The sequence below is a fragment of the Alternaria dauci genome, chromosome 4, assembly GCF_042100115.1.
Source record: "Alternaria dauci strain A2016 chromosome 4, whole genome shotgun sequence".
In the NCBI taxonomy this organism is placed as follows: domain Eukaryota; kingdom Fungi; phylum Ascomycota; class Dothideomycetes; order Pleosporales; family Pleosporaceae; genus Alternaria; species Alternaria dauci.
The window spans coordinates 1,710,504-1,725,346 of record NC_091275.1 but is presented as its reverse complement, the minus strand read 5'-3'; the positions used below and the strand labels follow the sequence as shown (position 1 = coordinate 1,725,346).

Genomic DNA, 14,843 nt, shown 5'->3' with positions numbered 1-14,843 from the left:
TCTGCAATAATCCGTCGAAAGCAGCTCTCGACCGCGGACTTTGCAACCGCAACCCTCGCAGCCTGTTGCTGCTCATCGTCCACGTCAAGCGGGCCGAACCGTTGGGTTGGCGGTCTAGATCAAGGCCATGAACCCCCCCATCAACTTGGGGGAACTACCGCGCCAGCTCCATAGGACCCTGCAACCTCGATACTGACTTCCAAAGCCCTGCAGCCCCAACAATGAAACGCTGCTGTTGCAAACTCTACTTTTAAACTCTACCACACTCGTCTCGACTACACCACCCTTTTGCCGCGCTGATCTACCCTTTCGCAAACAACGACGCACAACAACGCAAATAACGTGTTCATCATACGACACTCGCCTGAGACATGCACTCTCCGTGTCAACAGTCTATAAACACCGTGCTGCGCCGCCAACTCAGTCCAACAAGCGCTTACGTTGCGTTCCGGAGAGTTCCATCACCCTGCGCCAGCATACAGTCGTGGTCCTGCATACATGTGCTAGCATCATCGGCCCCAGGCAACAGCAAATACTCTCGGTAGACATTACGAGAATAAGAGCTGGGTTTACTGCATCTCGCACAATGCACCGGTTCTGCATTACACCGTTGTGCGCACAAGACCCCGATGGGCGGCGGTCTAGAACAAAATAGCCGTAGATGAACGACACCCAAAGAGTCCAGGCCGAGACCACGTTGCATCTGGTGACTAGAAAATCGTCCTCCCCCCCAATTATGAGTCAAAGGACCGAACATTCTGATCGATCTTCATTCTCGCAAAGATTGGGGCCCCCGGAATTGGCGAGGGTTCAACGTGCAAAAGAAACGTGGTTCTTCTGAACTTTGTCAAATCCGCTAATACCATCTGCTATGGTTCTCTAGACAATCAACCAGTTACACAAGCCGGAGCTCAACCGTCGGTCTGGTCAGCTGAGCTGCCTGAGCAGCGTGCGTTCCGGGCCTCCACTTAGACAGCAAAGGCTTGGGCAACGGAGCTCCCGACGTGTACCGTATGAAGCAGGGCCACGTGTAGCATCAGGCTAGGCTACTACCGCCAACAAAAAGAACCGAATAGTCGGCACAAGAACAAAAGCAACACACTCGTAAGGTCCTGCTCGCTCGACGATGCCCGACAGGCACTGAGCTTCGGAGCCTGAGATATCCATCGTTACCGTATGGTGACAAATGGCGTGTGCCTTTTGAATGCAAAGAACAATAATGAAAGCTCTTCTGGGGCTAGACAGCGGGGGATTTACAGGTCTGCGCAGAAGACATTAGTCGTAGCCATGGCCCACGAGCCTACTAGCGGTTGATTCCAGATGGGACCCAGAATTGAAAACCTGCTCAGATCGATCGTATTCGATTCCAAAATACACTCGTACGAGAAAACAGGCATAGCTCCCGCAGGCCGCCGTGGCCGAGTAGTACTATAACAGTGTGAAGCAAGTGGCCAGAGTAACCTTACCAAAGGAGCTCGGCTATACTAGACTGTACTCCGAAGCATGCCGTAAAAGCATTGAATAGCGCGAACATCTCCAGGTGCGTCGCTAGATCCACTTAAGAGAGACCAACTTTTGGCACCCATAGGCTTGTCCTACAGAATCCAGTTGCAGGCCAAGGATCCGAAGATATGCAAAGTTGGCTTAGTGGTTACTAGAACAGTCGAATTCAGGATTGCAGCTGGCTCAACGAGGGTTGAATGCCACGTCAAAATGGTAAACACCTTGTCTCGACATGTGTGCGCAGCTGATGCATTTGCGCGTGATTTATCCACATCTGGTCAGCACCTAATGGTCCTGTTGTCGTCCAGACAACGCCATTGGTCACTCCACGGGCGGCGATCATGTGCAGTGCACGCAGGCTGAATGTGCGTGAACACATAACTACTGTGGATATCGCTTCTTCTCTTCGTCAATATCCTTCTGATGCCATGTCTGGATGCCCTGCGCCATTTTTCAGCATGGCGCAGATGATGTCTGCAGTAGAGCTGCACGGTCGGCTCATAATGGACGCGGTATCGAGGCCCGACCGTCCATGAGAGTGATGGCATGGGCAGCCTTTGCCGCCATCGTTCCCTTTCGTCCTGCGCAATCTTTGTACAAAGATCGCACGGTTGCGCAAAAGCTGCTCACGTCACTATCGCAGTAATCGTCACCGGCCCGCTGTCGAACGAAACAACGGCACATGGCTGGGTAGCCCCACCTCTCCGAACCCCTCCATCGCGCTCCTACAATCTTCACCACACCAACCAAGTACACACATCAACATCATGGGCAAGCCTCCGAACCTATACGCTTTCCAAAGCGCTGCTGAGCTCGCTCCGAGCCTGCGCACATACATCCTCGACGCCCAAAACGCTGCGCTCGAGCGCCACCAAGTTTTCCGCGTTGCCGTCTCCGGCGGCTCCCTGCCCAAGACGCTTGCGCAGGCGCTTCTCAAGGAAACCAATGGCGAGGGAAAGGTACAATTCGACAAGTGGGAGATCTTCTATGCCGACGAGCGCGCCGTGCCCCTCGATCATGAGGACAGCAACCACAGGCTGGTCAAGGAGGAGCTTCTCGACAAGATACCGTCCGAGTTGGGAACACCCAAGGTGTACCCAATCGACGTCAAGTACCTCGACGACGTACAAGAGCTGGCCGACCAGTACGAGAAGACGCTCGTCAGTGTCTTTGCTGCGCGCGACAGCGTCAAGCTGCCACTCTTCGACCTGCTCCTGCTTGGCTGCGGACCAGACGGACACACGTGCAGTCTGTTTCCCGGCTCTGATCTCCTGCGCGAATCCGAGGCGTGGGTACTTTCCATCTCCGACTCTCCGAAGCCTCCCCCGAAGCGCATTACCATCTCCCTTCCTGTCGCGCAACACGGACTTAAGATTGCCTTTGTCGCAACCGGCGCAGGAAAGAAGGACATCATGCGTCAGATCTTCGATACCGACGAGGGCCAACAACTACCATGTGGTCTGGTGAACCACAAGGGTGGGGACCGGGTCAGCTGGTTTGTCGACTACGCTGCTATCGAGGGTGTTTCTTTCCCGGCGCGCCGCGGTAGCTTGTGAGGAGCATTGGAGAGAGAAGCAATTCTTCTGCCCTGCGATCGTTTGCGCTTTCGTGTTGAATGGACCTGCAAAGCCATTTCTCAAAGTATCCATCGGGTCACTCACTCAGCTTAGAATACACTAGATAACGAACTCTGACGACATTCCTCTTTCCCTTTTGTGCCAGACTTGCTCTTGCCATATGCCAGGGTTCTAGCCATATGTGGTGCTAGCGCAATGGTCCGCGCTCATGGCGGGAAGTAAACACCCGATGTTTTGTGTGTTTGTGCATACCCAACAACACCAAACCGAGCCATCAACGCGTGTCTACCATCGAGCCACGACCTGCGCCAAAGATGAACGCAAAGCCCCGCTCACAAATAGGCAGGATCGGCCATGCGCCGGCACGAGCCCGGGTAAGCCTAGCCTCCATCCTGTTGCAGGCCATGTTTAACACAAAGTAGACCGCTGCATCCGTCACTCCTGTTGAGAACGATCAACAGACAGCAAGGCATGCCACAAGTAGTATTGTGCGCCCCTCACCGAGCAAACTACCGTCGTTCCAAGGTGACACAGAGAGTCGTCGTAGCTTACTGTAGGTAACCCCAGGCATGCGATGTTACCGATGTTGCCGGCTGTACTAACCGTCTCCTAACCCAGTCCCCAACCCGGTCAGCATAGATACAACACTCGGTCGAGTATACTACCAGAAGTGCCTGATCAAGATGCTGGCTCTGACGATACTGGAGACAACATACATGAGGCGCAAGATCAACCCGAAGCTGCATCATCAACACAGGAAATTCAGGCTCCTGGTGCAGTACCAGGACGTCTTCGACCCCGATCAATGTATCAGACCGGTACTCCATCATCTCAGCGCACTGAGATTACAGGAAAAACGAGTGCTGCTCGTTCTATGCAACCTCCCACTTCAGTCAGCAAGCTTGCAGCGCCACAAGCAGGACTGAGCCGATCGCAATCTTTGCGAAAACCAGCTGCTACGTCACAACCGGCTCAGACGTCAGTTCTTCCAGTTCATTCTCGAACGCAATCCACGAGTACCATATCAGCCCCACGGCAGAATGTTGCTAGGTCAAATACAGTCTCCGAGCGACCGAAGTCGCTACAGATAGCACCAAGCCGTACCACCAAGAACAACAGCACAGCCGCAGACGCGCTACCTGGTGTCACCAAAACATCGATACGTAGCACAGGTCTTAGTCGTACTGCCAGTACTCGGACTAAACCAGCAACCTCATGTAGCGGTCCTACGCCCAGGGCAGAAGAGCCCCTTACGACGCAGTCCAGGCGTAAAGAAGTCGTGTCAGAAGAACCAAAGAAGACTAACCGACCAGCTTTCAGCACGCTTCAACAGCACTTTACACCGCGAAAGGTAGGGAAAGCTCCAACTGCCACTTTTATCAACCCTGCGCCTCAAGCACCATCGCAATCGGTTTCTCCAGAGATGGCCAGTCTTCAATCAGAACTACTCCAACTCCACCTTCTACACAGGTCGGCGGTGCACGTATGCAGATGCTGGGAGATCAGCGCGAAGCGTAGCTTGCACGCAAAGTTTGAAGAGGTGGCTAGCTTATATGAAGTCATGTTAGAGAATGAACGTGCAGCTCAGGAGCAGAAGAACCTTCGAGCTTTGCTAGAGTGGGGCGCTGGCGGCTCATCTGCGGGAATTGTTCAGCACATCCAGGCCCTCTCGGAGCCTCTTCATGAACTGCCGTCATTGGTCGAACCCGGTGGTCGACTGCAGCGTCTGATAGGTGAATTTGAACACTGGCTTCCTCGGGTCCAGGATATTCGGTCCGCTCGACAGGATCATAGTAGAACTTCGACAGCGCTTGGCACGATTGAAGGTCTTGGGGATACGTGGAAAGCCGAAAACGCTGCACTATCTCGGAAGTTGACTATTCTCGCCCGTGATCTGGACAGACTGGCTTCGCCAACACCGGGATCAAGCATTGCATGCATGGTCGAAGCATGTACATTGATCCTACAGGGGGTCTTGGATGAGTTGCAGATAATGCAGAAGATTGAGGTTGAAGTGGTGTCAAGGGAAAAAGACTGGGTCGAGGATCGGCTTCGAGTGATTGCGCAGAATGCCGTGACACAATGGGTAGATGTCAATGGACAGAAAGCTGCCTGGCGGTTGTGAAACAAGAAAGCTGCCAGAGCAGACTCGGAAGTACGACACTTGGCGCTGACGGAACGACGAGAGATTGTGGAATTTCTATCTGGGTGGGGTTAGACTTCCTGTGTATGGCAACATAGATTGCCTGTAGCGGTCCACATTGAGTTATGCGCCAGGGACTCTACTCTGGCTTGAACGCTACGACATCTCGGCAAACGACCTCTTCATTGGTATGGATACAAGATTCTCCATGACCGCTGCCCAAGTCTCTATTCACGTCGGCCTTTCCATTTTCTGAAATCCTATAACTTGTTTCGTGGAACTACAAGCGCATGATGATCACACAAGATGGGATATCCTCAGTTTAGCTTCCGCAGATGGTGTGACAGAGCTTCACCCGGTCTGTGCTGACTAACTACGCTAACCTCGGATGAGTTCTGTTTACTATTACCAATAATCACCCGTCCGTCTTACTCAGCCGTCATCCTGCCACAAGGTTCCCCTGCTGTTGGCTGTGAGTCGTCCGTGCCAGCTCGTTGCGAAGGTCCCTGGATTCATGTCCACGGATCGGCGTTCCGGCTCCGACGCTGCCATCGAAGAATTGCATCAACCCGCGACTGGCGTGACTTCGTCTCTTATTGGCCCCTTGGCTTGCAACTTGGCTTCCACTTAGCATGCCTATCAAGTACGAAGAGGCTTCATTGTAGCAGCGGCGCTGACTGACTGTTGGTCCTACCGACGGAGTATTTCGTATGCAATACATAGTACATTGCTGACCTTCAGCCTCCTTAATACGCCTCCTCTCAATGAGCTATCGGATACATGGTGTCCATTACGCCTGCTTGTCCATACGTTTTCTGTCTCAGAAGCCGAACCGCTGAAAGCAGAATCTTGGAATCACGGCAAATTTCAGAGTGCTCGAGCTCATATGTGGTAGCCATTGCCTCTCTGCATTACATCTGTCGGTTTCTCTGGCCACTGAGTATGTTTTACTAGGATACACAATTTGAACAGTCATTAACTATAATGCTGCTAAGATGACAGTCCCCAGATCCGAATGGCGAACAACAACGTCGGCACTTGGTCTTTAAAGTCGAACTTCACCTATGGATTCTTGTACGAACAGGAAACGACCTTGGGAGGATGAGAACGCCATTGTTGTGCAGCCCAAGCGCGCCGGCCCGAATGTTACAGCCTTCATCAATCAGCACCCATCCCCGCTCCCGCCACGAGCCGGCCACTATCCTCACGGCAATTACGTTCTGGACCAACAAAGATTACTGCCGCGTCCTGTTTCGTCCGAAAGCACATTGGCAGAGCTTTTAGTTTCGAATTGTACACAGCGACTGCCATCCGTACCGACAGTCGTGTCGCTAGGTATACTGAAACCTAAAGCCCGGTCTCTCTACAATGTTTTCCAACACCGCCATTGAGTCACGCAGGTATGTCAACTTTCTTAGCTTCCACCTCTCTGGCGCGTTAAGCGGAAGCGCGGTGCCCGATATACAGCCGGCGCATGATGCTCTCATTTGATTGGTGTGCGAGAATGCCAATACTCACTTTCCAAGACAGTCTTCGTAACTGAGCCGATTACAGAAGATCATTCAGGTCATTGCCGAGCTACTGGACGGGCCTGTTTCCCGCATATCGGTTTGGACTTGGGTCTTGGTCACGGGTCTGAGCTGGCGCATGCACCAGGGACAATTACTTGTTGTTCACCAGATTTCCAGGAACAAGCATGTTCAGACTCGAGTTCATCACCCCCAAAGGGTGCCGCCGACCTGGGAAGGCTGGCCAATAGAATCCGAAAGTTGACGCGTGTAGAGCATGACCTATCCGCTACGGTGAGTTACTCTATCTATTTCTCCTTTTACCGCTGGGCTTTAGCACCCGCTTCTGCTATCCTACAAGGCCAACGCTGATACGTTCCGATAGCCGCCTGGAACTGAACGTCCTCGGATTGAAGAGCCACTGCAACGGACGCTCCGCTCTTTGCACGGGGGTTGTTTTCGACTGCAAGGGCACATGGAGCACCGATCGTCGCATCAGCCCAGATCACCGTCGCCACCTTACGACGCTTCCAACATGAGGAGAGCTCGAGATTACCTAGAGAGTCACGAAGGACAATCATCATCGACTAGGCAACATGCGACGCCTCACGGATATGACGAATTCAGTAGTCCCAGGACCACATCGTACGTGGGGAGCTCTTCACAGAACACCACATTGTCTTTAGGATCGACCCTTCCGCCTCCACAATCCCCGATGCAGGGACCGCAATCTGCGCCCTCGATCATTCTGCCTTCTCCGTCCTCACTCAAATTCCCTAGTTCGCAAAGCCTGCAGTCGATGTCACCACCTACGACGTCGCAGACATCGATACAGAGTGCGGACTTGCAGGATCTCCAGTACCAAGTCAGTGTCAAGACGTTTGAATTCCAGGCGTTGCAGCGCGAGTACGATGCTTTGCTCCAGAGCCTCGAGAGACAAAAGAGCAAATGTGCAACATTCGAGAAGAAGCTCGAAGTTAGCGGCATCGAGATAAATAGCCTCAAAGATGAGAAGGAAAGGCTACTAGCGCAGGTTTTGGCAGTCGAAGGCCAGATTGAAGAGCTACAGCAGAGTCGGGACGAGGCTCGGCGACAGTTGGTTGCCAATGGAGCACAATACGTGCGGATCATGGACATGGCGAACCGGCTCCAGTCACAGAGTGCCGAGGCCAAGAAGATATGGGAGCTGGAGAAGGCAGGGCTAGAACAAAGGATTCGATTGCTAGAAGAAGCGATGGTAGCAGGTACTCCAACACCTACCTCTACAGCAGGCACGGAACAGCAACCCGGTACCACTTTAGTTCCGTCGTCTGGCGACTCTACAGATACCGGCAACACTATAATCCCATCGCAGACTGAGATTATCAATGTCCTCCGTTCCGAAATTAGTCGTCTTCGCACCAGGACGCATACACTCGAGTCGACGGTACAGAATATGCGACGCGAAAGCTTTTCTATCCATACGGCAGCACGAAAGATACTTGATGCAGGCGATAAGATGGGGAACATTGCACAAGAAGTAGTGGGTGAAGATGAATGAGATTTCTTTGAGTCCACGACAGGTAGCTCACGTCACACAATTGGCAATATGGGGCGACCATATTGCTCATTGGCATTGCCGCCAGTCTAAAAGTCAAGACAAGGTTTCGCGAAAAGAAAATAGAGGTGTTGCTGGGTTCTTCTACTTATACCCTGGTTAAGCTTTTCCAATGAAAATGGAGTCGATGTTTATGGATACGCACACGTCTCAATGGTGCTCAAGTTTAGGAACGTCGTCGCATGTTGCGCTGGAGATTGTGTGATAGCGATGCTACGCCTTCATGCACCGCATTCCTGAGTAACAGGATCATATAATCCCTCGGTTCCTTGACCGATGATGCAATCTAACACATCGCAGAGTATGCTAAGATGGGGTTGAAAGCTAGGACCTGTTCTCGCGATCGGTGGGCCGGAGACTCCGGTTGGCTAAATCACATTGACCAGTCGATTCGCAATTTGCGTCACATCAGGGGTAGGGTATGCCCTTGCTGTTAGTGTGGGGTCTGGATTAGCCGTTTGCTGCTGACGATGATCGCCACCGCTTGGTGTGGCCCGTTGTCTATCACGACGGAGATGTTGCTGAATCGGGTGGCTAAGCGCGCGTCTTCTGGCATGCGACACGCTTCGTTTCAAAAGCTTGATCATCTTGTCAGTGATAAGGCGTTATTCTATAGGCTTGGAGTCTGGTGTTGGGTAACAGAGGGGTTGAAGCTTTGCTGTACTGTTAGTCTAATACCATGGGTCTTGTTTCTGCGTCTTCGTCTCTGCTAAGCTGTTGGAGCATCGTGTTGGATTGCTAAGCTTTACGTAGCAATGGCTATACGAAGCGACCTATGGGCATTATGGGCTTTGCGTTGAACTACACCATGGTTCCGAAGACCATTCTCGCCTCCCTTCGTGACGGCTAGCTGATACAAAGTCCTGTCGTCTTTTCGTCTACCCATGCAGCTGCATCAGTCGCTTCTCGCCAACCCTTTGCATGGATGTACATTTCGGACATCAGCAGTCATCTGCACTCAGGCCTGGGTTGCCTCCTTCTGTTTACTCGTCTCTTCCTCTTCTGGTGTCCGGGTAATGAGTTGCAGGGCGTGGATACCACCTTCTTTGGCCAGTTCTTCCTTCATCAACGAGTTGATCATGCGATGCCGTGCAAGTTGCATCTTGCCTTGGAACTCTGACGATGTGATGAAAACCCTACGCAGGTCAGGACCATGGCTTCACAAGGTGTGAGAACGCGAGTCTTTAATTACCGGAAGTGCGTCTCTCTGCTGGTGACTCCTTGCATGGCTTTGTGATGGGCATGCTTGTGCGAGTCATTGTAAATCTCGAGTGAAGTTGGCTTCAAAGCTTCTGTAATCTTGTAAAGGTCAGGATGCACTCTCGGCTACTCAGCCGACGTGTCGCGTGTATGGTGACTGACATACTTTTGTCCGCAGGGCATCTTCCATTGGGGTCATGGACTGAGCCATGGCTGACATGAAACGCCTTGCAGCAAGGCCGGTGCTTGGGATGAACATACACGAGAGTGTTTCAGAGTCGGACGGTCTGTTCAACAAGAGCCATTAAGAATACTGGAGCGTCGTGGTGGAAGGTTTGGATTGTGTCGGCCTTAGAATTCATGCCGAGACAGGCGCCAAGGCGAAATCGGAAGGCGTCGCGTCATGATTCCGAAGACGAGCCATTGCGGCCATGAAAGCCATGCAACGACCGGATAACCTTTTACAAGTCTCTACTGACAAGTATAAGAGCGCCCATGTGATTCTCCAAGCAATACTCGAGAGAGCACTCCCGGTGCGCTTCGGGCCGGAACTCGAGTGATATCATCAACATGACTCGGTTCTGAACACAGCATTATCTCCCACCGGTTTGCCGTACTCCGAAGGCTCGAAACCTGCATCAATTGCGCTGATCCGGGTCATCTCGCTGCCGCGATGTGGGCGCGTAATCTTTTCGCTCGCACCCTCACACGACACAAAATATCCTCGTCGCCATTCACCAGCCATTGCTGCCAGTCTTTTGCACACACTCACTTGTATACCGTAAGAATGGCATCTACGCTACCCCGCCTGCCCATCTTCGAAGCCATCAAGAAGCACGATGCGCAGAGCACCGCTGTAGTCCACTCTTTGTCTGGGCGATCCTTCACGTACGGGGAGCTTGTGAACGATGTCGCTGCCGCAAAGGATAAGCTGCAACGGAACTGCCGTGGGCAGAGCGCAGAGGGCCAACGAATCTCCTTTTTGGTGGAAAACGGATACGACTATGTAGGTGCGCATTCCTCTGGCCTTGCATACAGCGAAGACGGTGGCGGCGACGACGACGACGAAGAAGAAGAAGAAGAGCAGCAGCAGCAGCAGCACAAGAAGAAGAAGCTAACCTGCACACAGTGACGCTCCTATCCATCCTTGCCGCGCACGCCATCGCCGTACCGCTATCGCCAACGTTCCCAGCTCACGAGTTGCGCTACATCATCGATCAGAGCGAGTCGCTTATGCTCCTCTCGTCTGAAAAGTTCCAGAGCCAAGCCGACCATGTGCTGCAAGAGGGCATGGAGACCAAGCCCATCAACTACAAGCAGGAAAAGATCATCACGGGCAAGACGGACGATTATGTCACGCTCGAGGAGCCCACAAGCGACAAGGGCGGCATGATGCTGTACACGTCTGGCACAACAAACAGACCCAAAGGCGTATTGCTGCCTCAGGACGTCTTGACGGCTCAGTCGCAATCTCTGCTGGAAGCGTGGAAATACAGCAACGAAGACGTGCTGTTACATGTGCTTCCCCTGCACCATATCCACGGCACCGTCAACGCGCTGCTTACGCCCCTCTTCGCCGGTAGCACTATTGAGTTCCAGTTCCCCTTCAACGCAACCGCTGTCTGGGATCGCCTCGCAGCTCCTTTCCTGCCGAATCCCGATCCGGCCAAGAAGCCCATTACCTTCCTTACCGTCGTCCCAACCATATATACGCGCCTGCTCGCGTCGCATCCTACTCTCTCGCCCGAGCTCCAAGCCGCGACCAAGACCGCCCTTCATCCGTCCAACATGCGCTTGAACATCTCAGGGTCCGCTGCTCTACCCACACCAGTCAAGTCGGCATGGACGGAGCTCAGCGGAGGCAATGTGCTGCTAGAGCGATATGGCATGACCGAAGTGGGCATGGCGCTTTCGTGTGGATTAGATTTCACAGATCGCATCGACGGCTCTGTCGGCTGGCCGCTTCCTTCGGTCCAAGCACGTTTGGTAGACACCGAGACTGGGGAGATTATACAAGTGGGGGAAGAAGTCGATCCTGCGACAGAACGCGAACGCCAGGGTGAGATCCAACTGCGCGGTCCAACCATCTTCAGAGAATACTGGAAGAATCCCGAGGCCACGTCCAAGGAGTTCACAGAGGACGCAGACGGACAGGGCAAATGGTTCAAGACTGGCGATGTCGCTGTTCGGAGGAACATCGATGGAGCGGGCAAGAGCGACCAGGCCTGGGCTAAAGGCCCTCTCTACTTCATCCACGGACGCAAATCAGCCGATATCATCAAGACTGGCGGCGAGAAGGTCTCTGCCTTGGAAATCGAACGCGAGATGCTTTCCCTCCCTCAAGTCGACGAAGTCGCCGTCGTTGGTCTCCCGTCAGAGGCTTGGGGTCAGAAAGTTGCTGCAGTAGTTGTGCTTTCGGAACAAGGCAAGACCGCGGGCAAGGGCGGCAAAGCGTGGTCTGCATTGGACATGAGGCGGGCGCTCAAGGAGATACTCGCGAATTACAAAATTCCGCAAGAGATGAAGGTTGTGGACACGATCCCAAGGAATGCAATGGGCAAGATCAATAAGAAGCAGCTTGTCAAGCAAATCTGGGGCGAGGCTCTGGAGGGAACAAAGGAGAATGGCGCGGTCCAGGTACCTAATGGGAGCGTATAGTCATATATGTGTAGTACCACAATACCGTCTCATCAATTGAAGGACGATTGAGCCATCATGCAGAAGACGATTTAATGCAACTGAATGTTCTCATGCGATTTTCATTTTCTCCTCGGTTGCATGCGATGATGCGTGCGACTAGCTCTGGCGCTGCGCGTGGCTACCTAGTGCCCAACTACAGTCTGCATCCGTGAACGCGTTGTTGCTCCTTCTACCACCAGTGTCGCGTCCCTATCATGGCCGACGCTGCGCCCCCACTTCCACCTTTTCTTGCACTCCCTCGCGAGTTGCGAAACCTCATTTACTCGTATGTCAAAGCTGAGGACGACCCTGCATGGCGTTCTACCAAGTTATTCGCTCCGCATTGCTTTCACTACCATGTCCATAACGCGCCCAATCTCAGCTTGCTCCACGCCCATCCTCGTTTGCGAGACGAGTATCTCAAAGCCACCGAAAAAAACGAAATCTCTGTGACGATCTCGGATGGAAATGTCCTTGGAAGCGGTTCCATTGCTGGTACACTACCAGATCAACGAACATCGCCAATACATCCCAGACCCTGCACGCTGCCCTTGGACACCCTCTTTGCTCGATTCGTCAAACACGTCACGATCCTCGTTGAAACCGTTCCTGGCGATTCTGATGATTATGACGGAGTGAAAACATGGTGGACTATCATGAAGCGCTTTATTTGCGTGCTCCTGCAGAAGAGCCCGTACCTATCGACCCTGCAGATTGGTCTTCAGTGTCATACCACTACTCGACTGCAACATCACAACAACACATATCCACGATTCGAAACTGGTTATTTCTTGACCTCCCCGCCACCCTGTTTGGAAGAGTTGGAACTAGTGCAGCGAGCTGAGGGATACCGTCTAGAGCAGGTGCAGCCATGGCCCGGTCAGCCTCGACCTCAGCATGGCCTTGTGAAACATGGCTGTTATTTGTACACTAGGAGCGGAACAAACAAGGACTCTCCCTTCTGAAAACCTTCCGACATTCTTGGTCATTTTGAGCTGCAATCTTACACAATCGGTAACTGGAATACACCGTTGCCGCCTTCGATATCTGGGCACCAGATAAAAGAATGGAGAGAGAAGCGGGGTCACGAAGAAGCTGTAGTCTGGTTCTAGCATCTCGTTACAACTGATAATCACTCTCTCCTTGAATAACCGGGACATCAATTCGATTACGCCAATCATATGACGACCCGAATTGCTCGAGCGCTTAGCAGCCTACTCCCATCCTTACAGCACATCGTCACAACTGCCCTACTATCCCTGTTCCCGCTACCTGAACGGGGACCTGTTAATTACCGATCCGCGTTCATCGGTTCGTGTACAACAAAAAGCAATTTGATATACTCCCCAATTGGCTCAGGATGCAGCTTACTGCACGCCCTAGTGGGTACCACACGAATCCTTATCTACCTCCATATATTACTCTCGACTCGTTTGTTTACTCTCGAGTTTCTTTCTCAGCTTATCGCAACCCTCTGAGCCACCGTTACTTTCGAAGAATGACCGCCGATACTCCAGCGCCGCATCTCCTCACAATTCCACGAGAACTTCGGAATAACATATACATTTACCTTTACCATGAAGTTAGTTTGTGGTGGGATTGGAGCAAAGGGCAGGATTGCCGCAAGGGTCACATCGTCACCCAAGTCCCTGTACGATTCCACAACGCACCCTGCAGTAGTGTCATTCGCGCGCACTCTCGCTTATGCGACGAATACATCAAATCTGCGCCCGTGAAAGATCTGTCGGCGACGATTGAAGTATATCCTTCGACATACACGAAAGTGAGCATCGACAAAGATGTTGACCTCGGCGTCCTCTCCAAACGAGTGACTAGTGCCTTCAAAAACCTTCGAACCGCCACGATTTTTCTCACTTATATCGATTCTTTGTCAAAAAGCTATGTACCCGGTGCTGAGATGTGGGCTAGCATCGAGAGGCTTATCACAGCAATCAAGCAGGAAGCTCTGCACTTGACAAATGTTCGGGTGGCGTTCAAACACAACTCTGGCCCTGAATTGACCCACCCTAAACAACGATATAATGCATTTATTACCTCTGGTTTCCTACCTGGGCCACCGGCCAGTCTAGTCGAGTTCCCGCTGGTACAGCGTGCAGAAGGATACCACATACTATGCCAGAGACGCGGATCGTCAACCAGGAACACGGTAATCAAGTATGGTGCATACGTTTTCAGTTCGCCGCCTTCTAAACCCACCTTCTTGACATCGGAAGAAATTGCCGAAAAGTGGAATATTGGGTATGATGAACCAGTGTGGAGGGAGAAACGAGGTAGGGAAGATGCGAAGGAGTGGTTTTAATCTTTGATCTACGACGTCTTCCTTGCTGTTACGGCGGTTGAATAACGATACATTGTAACTAGTACTCTCTCGCGAAAGACTGAAGTGGAATGCTGCCAGCACAGAATTTGATTCCATGTAGTCTGTATGATCGCTAGCTGGGGTTCTTTGTCTTCTAGGGCGTCATCTGCTATCGTCAGGGGCCCACGAGTCGCTTCTAAGAGTACGGCTATATGTTGTTTCTTCTGCCAGTTGCGCTTCTCCAAGCATCCAGCACGTGCGACGTAACATCTAGACTTGGAAGGGTCTCTCACCCATCGTCTATCGATTCTACTGA

At 52.4% G+C, this 14,843-nt stretch overlaps 5 protein-coding genes across 5 annotated transcripts; 4 read left to right on the top strand and 1 right to left on the bottom strand.

Moving 5' to 3' along the window:
* Window positions 1–2,270: 2,270 nt before the first annotated feature.
* On the top strand, window positions 2,271–3,059 carry ACET3X_005119 (uncharacterized protein; the record flags this gene model as incomplete). Its single annotated transcript, XM_069451289.1, has 1 exon — window positions 2,271–3,059. The coding sequence occupies one exon, from the start codon at window positions 2,271–2,273 to the stop codon at window positions 3,057–3,059; it is 789 nt and encodes a 262-aa protein (XP_069307163.1).
* Window positions 3,060–3,434: 375 nt separating this feature from the next.
* Window positions 3,435–4,006, top strand: ACET3X_005118 (uncharacterized protein; the record flags this gene model as incomplete). Its single annotated transcript, XM_069451288.1, has 3 exons — window positions 3,435–3,454; window positions 3,503–3,633; window positions 3,699–4,006. The coding sequence occupies 3 exons, from the start codon at window positions 3,435–3,437 to the stop codon at window positions 4,004–4,006; spliced, it is 459 nt and encodes a 152-aa protein (XP_069307162.1).
* A 3,440-nt stretch (window positions 4,007–7,446) lies between these two features.
* On the top strand, window positions 7,447–8,271 carry ACET3X_005117 (uncharacterized protein; the record flags this gene model as incomplete). Its single annotated transcript, XM_069451287.1, has 1 exon — window positions 7,447–8,271. The coding sequence occupies one exon, from the start codon at window positions 7,447–7,449 to the stop codon at window positions 8,269–8,271; it is 825 nt and encodes a 274-aa protein (XP_069307161.1).
* Window positions 8,272–9,286: 1,015 nt separating this feature from the next.
* Window positions 9,287–9,739, bottom strand: ACET3X_005116 (uncharacterized protein; the record flags this gene model as incomplete). The annotated part of the gene is made up of 3 exons (XM_069451286.1): window positions 9,287–9,464; window positions 9,521–9,627; window positions 9,695–9,739. 3 exons carry the CDS (start codon window positions 9,737–9,739, stop codon window positions 9,287–9,289), a joined length of 330 nt encoding a protein of 109 aa, XP_069307160.1.
* A 251-nt stretch (window positions 9,740–9,990) lies between these two features.
* ACET3X_005115 (uncharacterized protein) lies at window positions 9,991–12,247 on the top strand. Its single transcript, XM_069451285.1, has 2 exons — window positions 9,991–10,538; window positions 10,658–12,247. Exons 1-2 carry the CDS (start codon window positions 10,202–10,204, stop codon window positions 12,184–12,186), a joined length of 1,866 nt encoding a protein of 621 aa, XP_069307159.1. The 5' UTR covers window positions 9,991–10,201; the 3' UTR covers window positions 12,187–12,247.
* The last annotated feature ends 2,596 nt before the right edge of the window (window positions 12,248–14,843 follow it).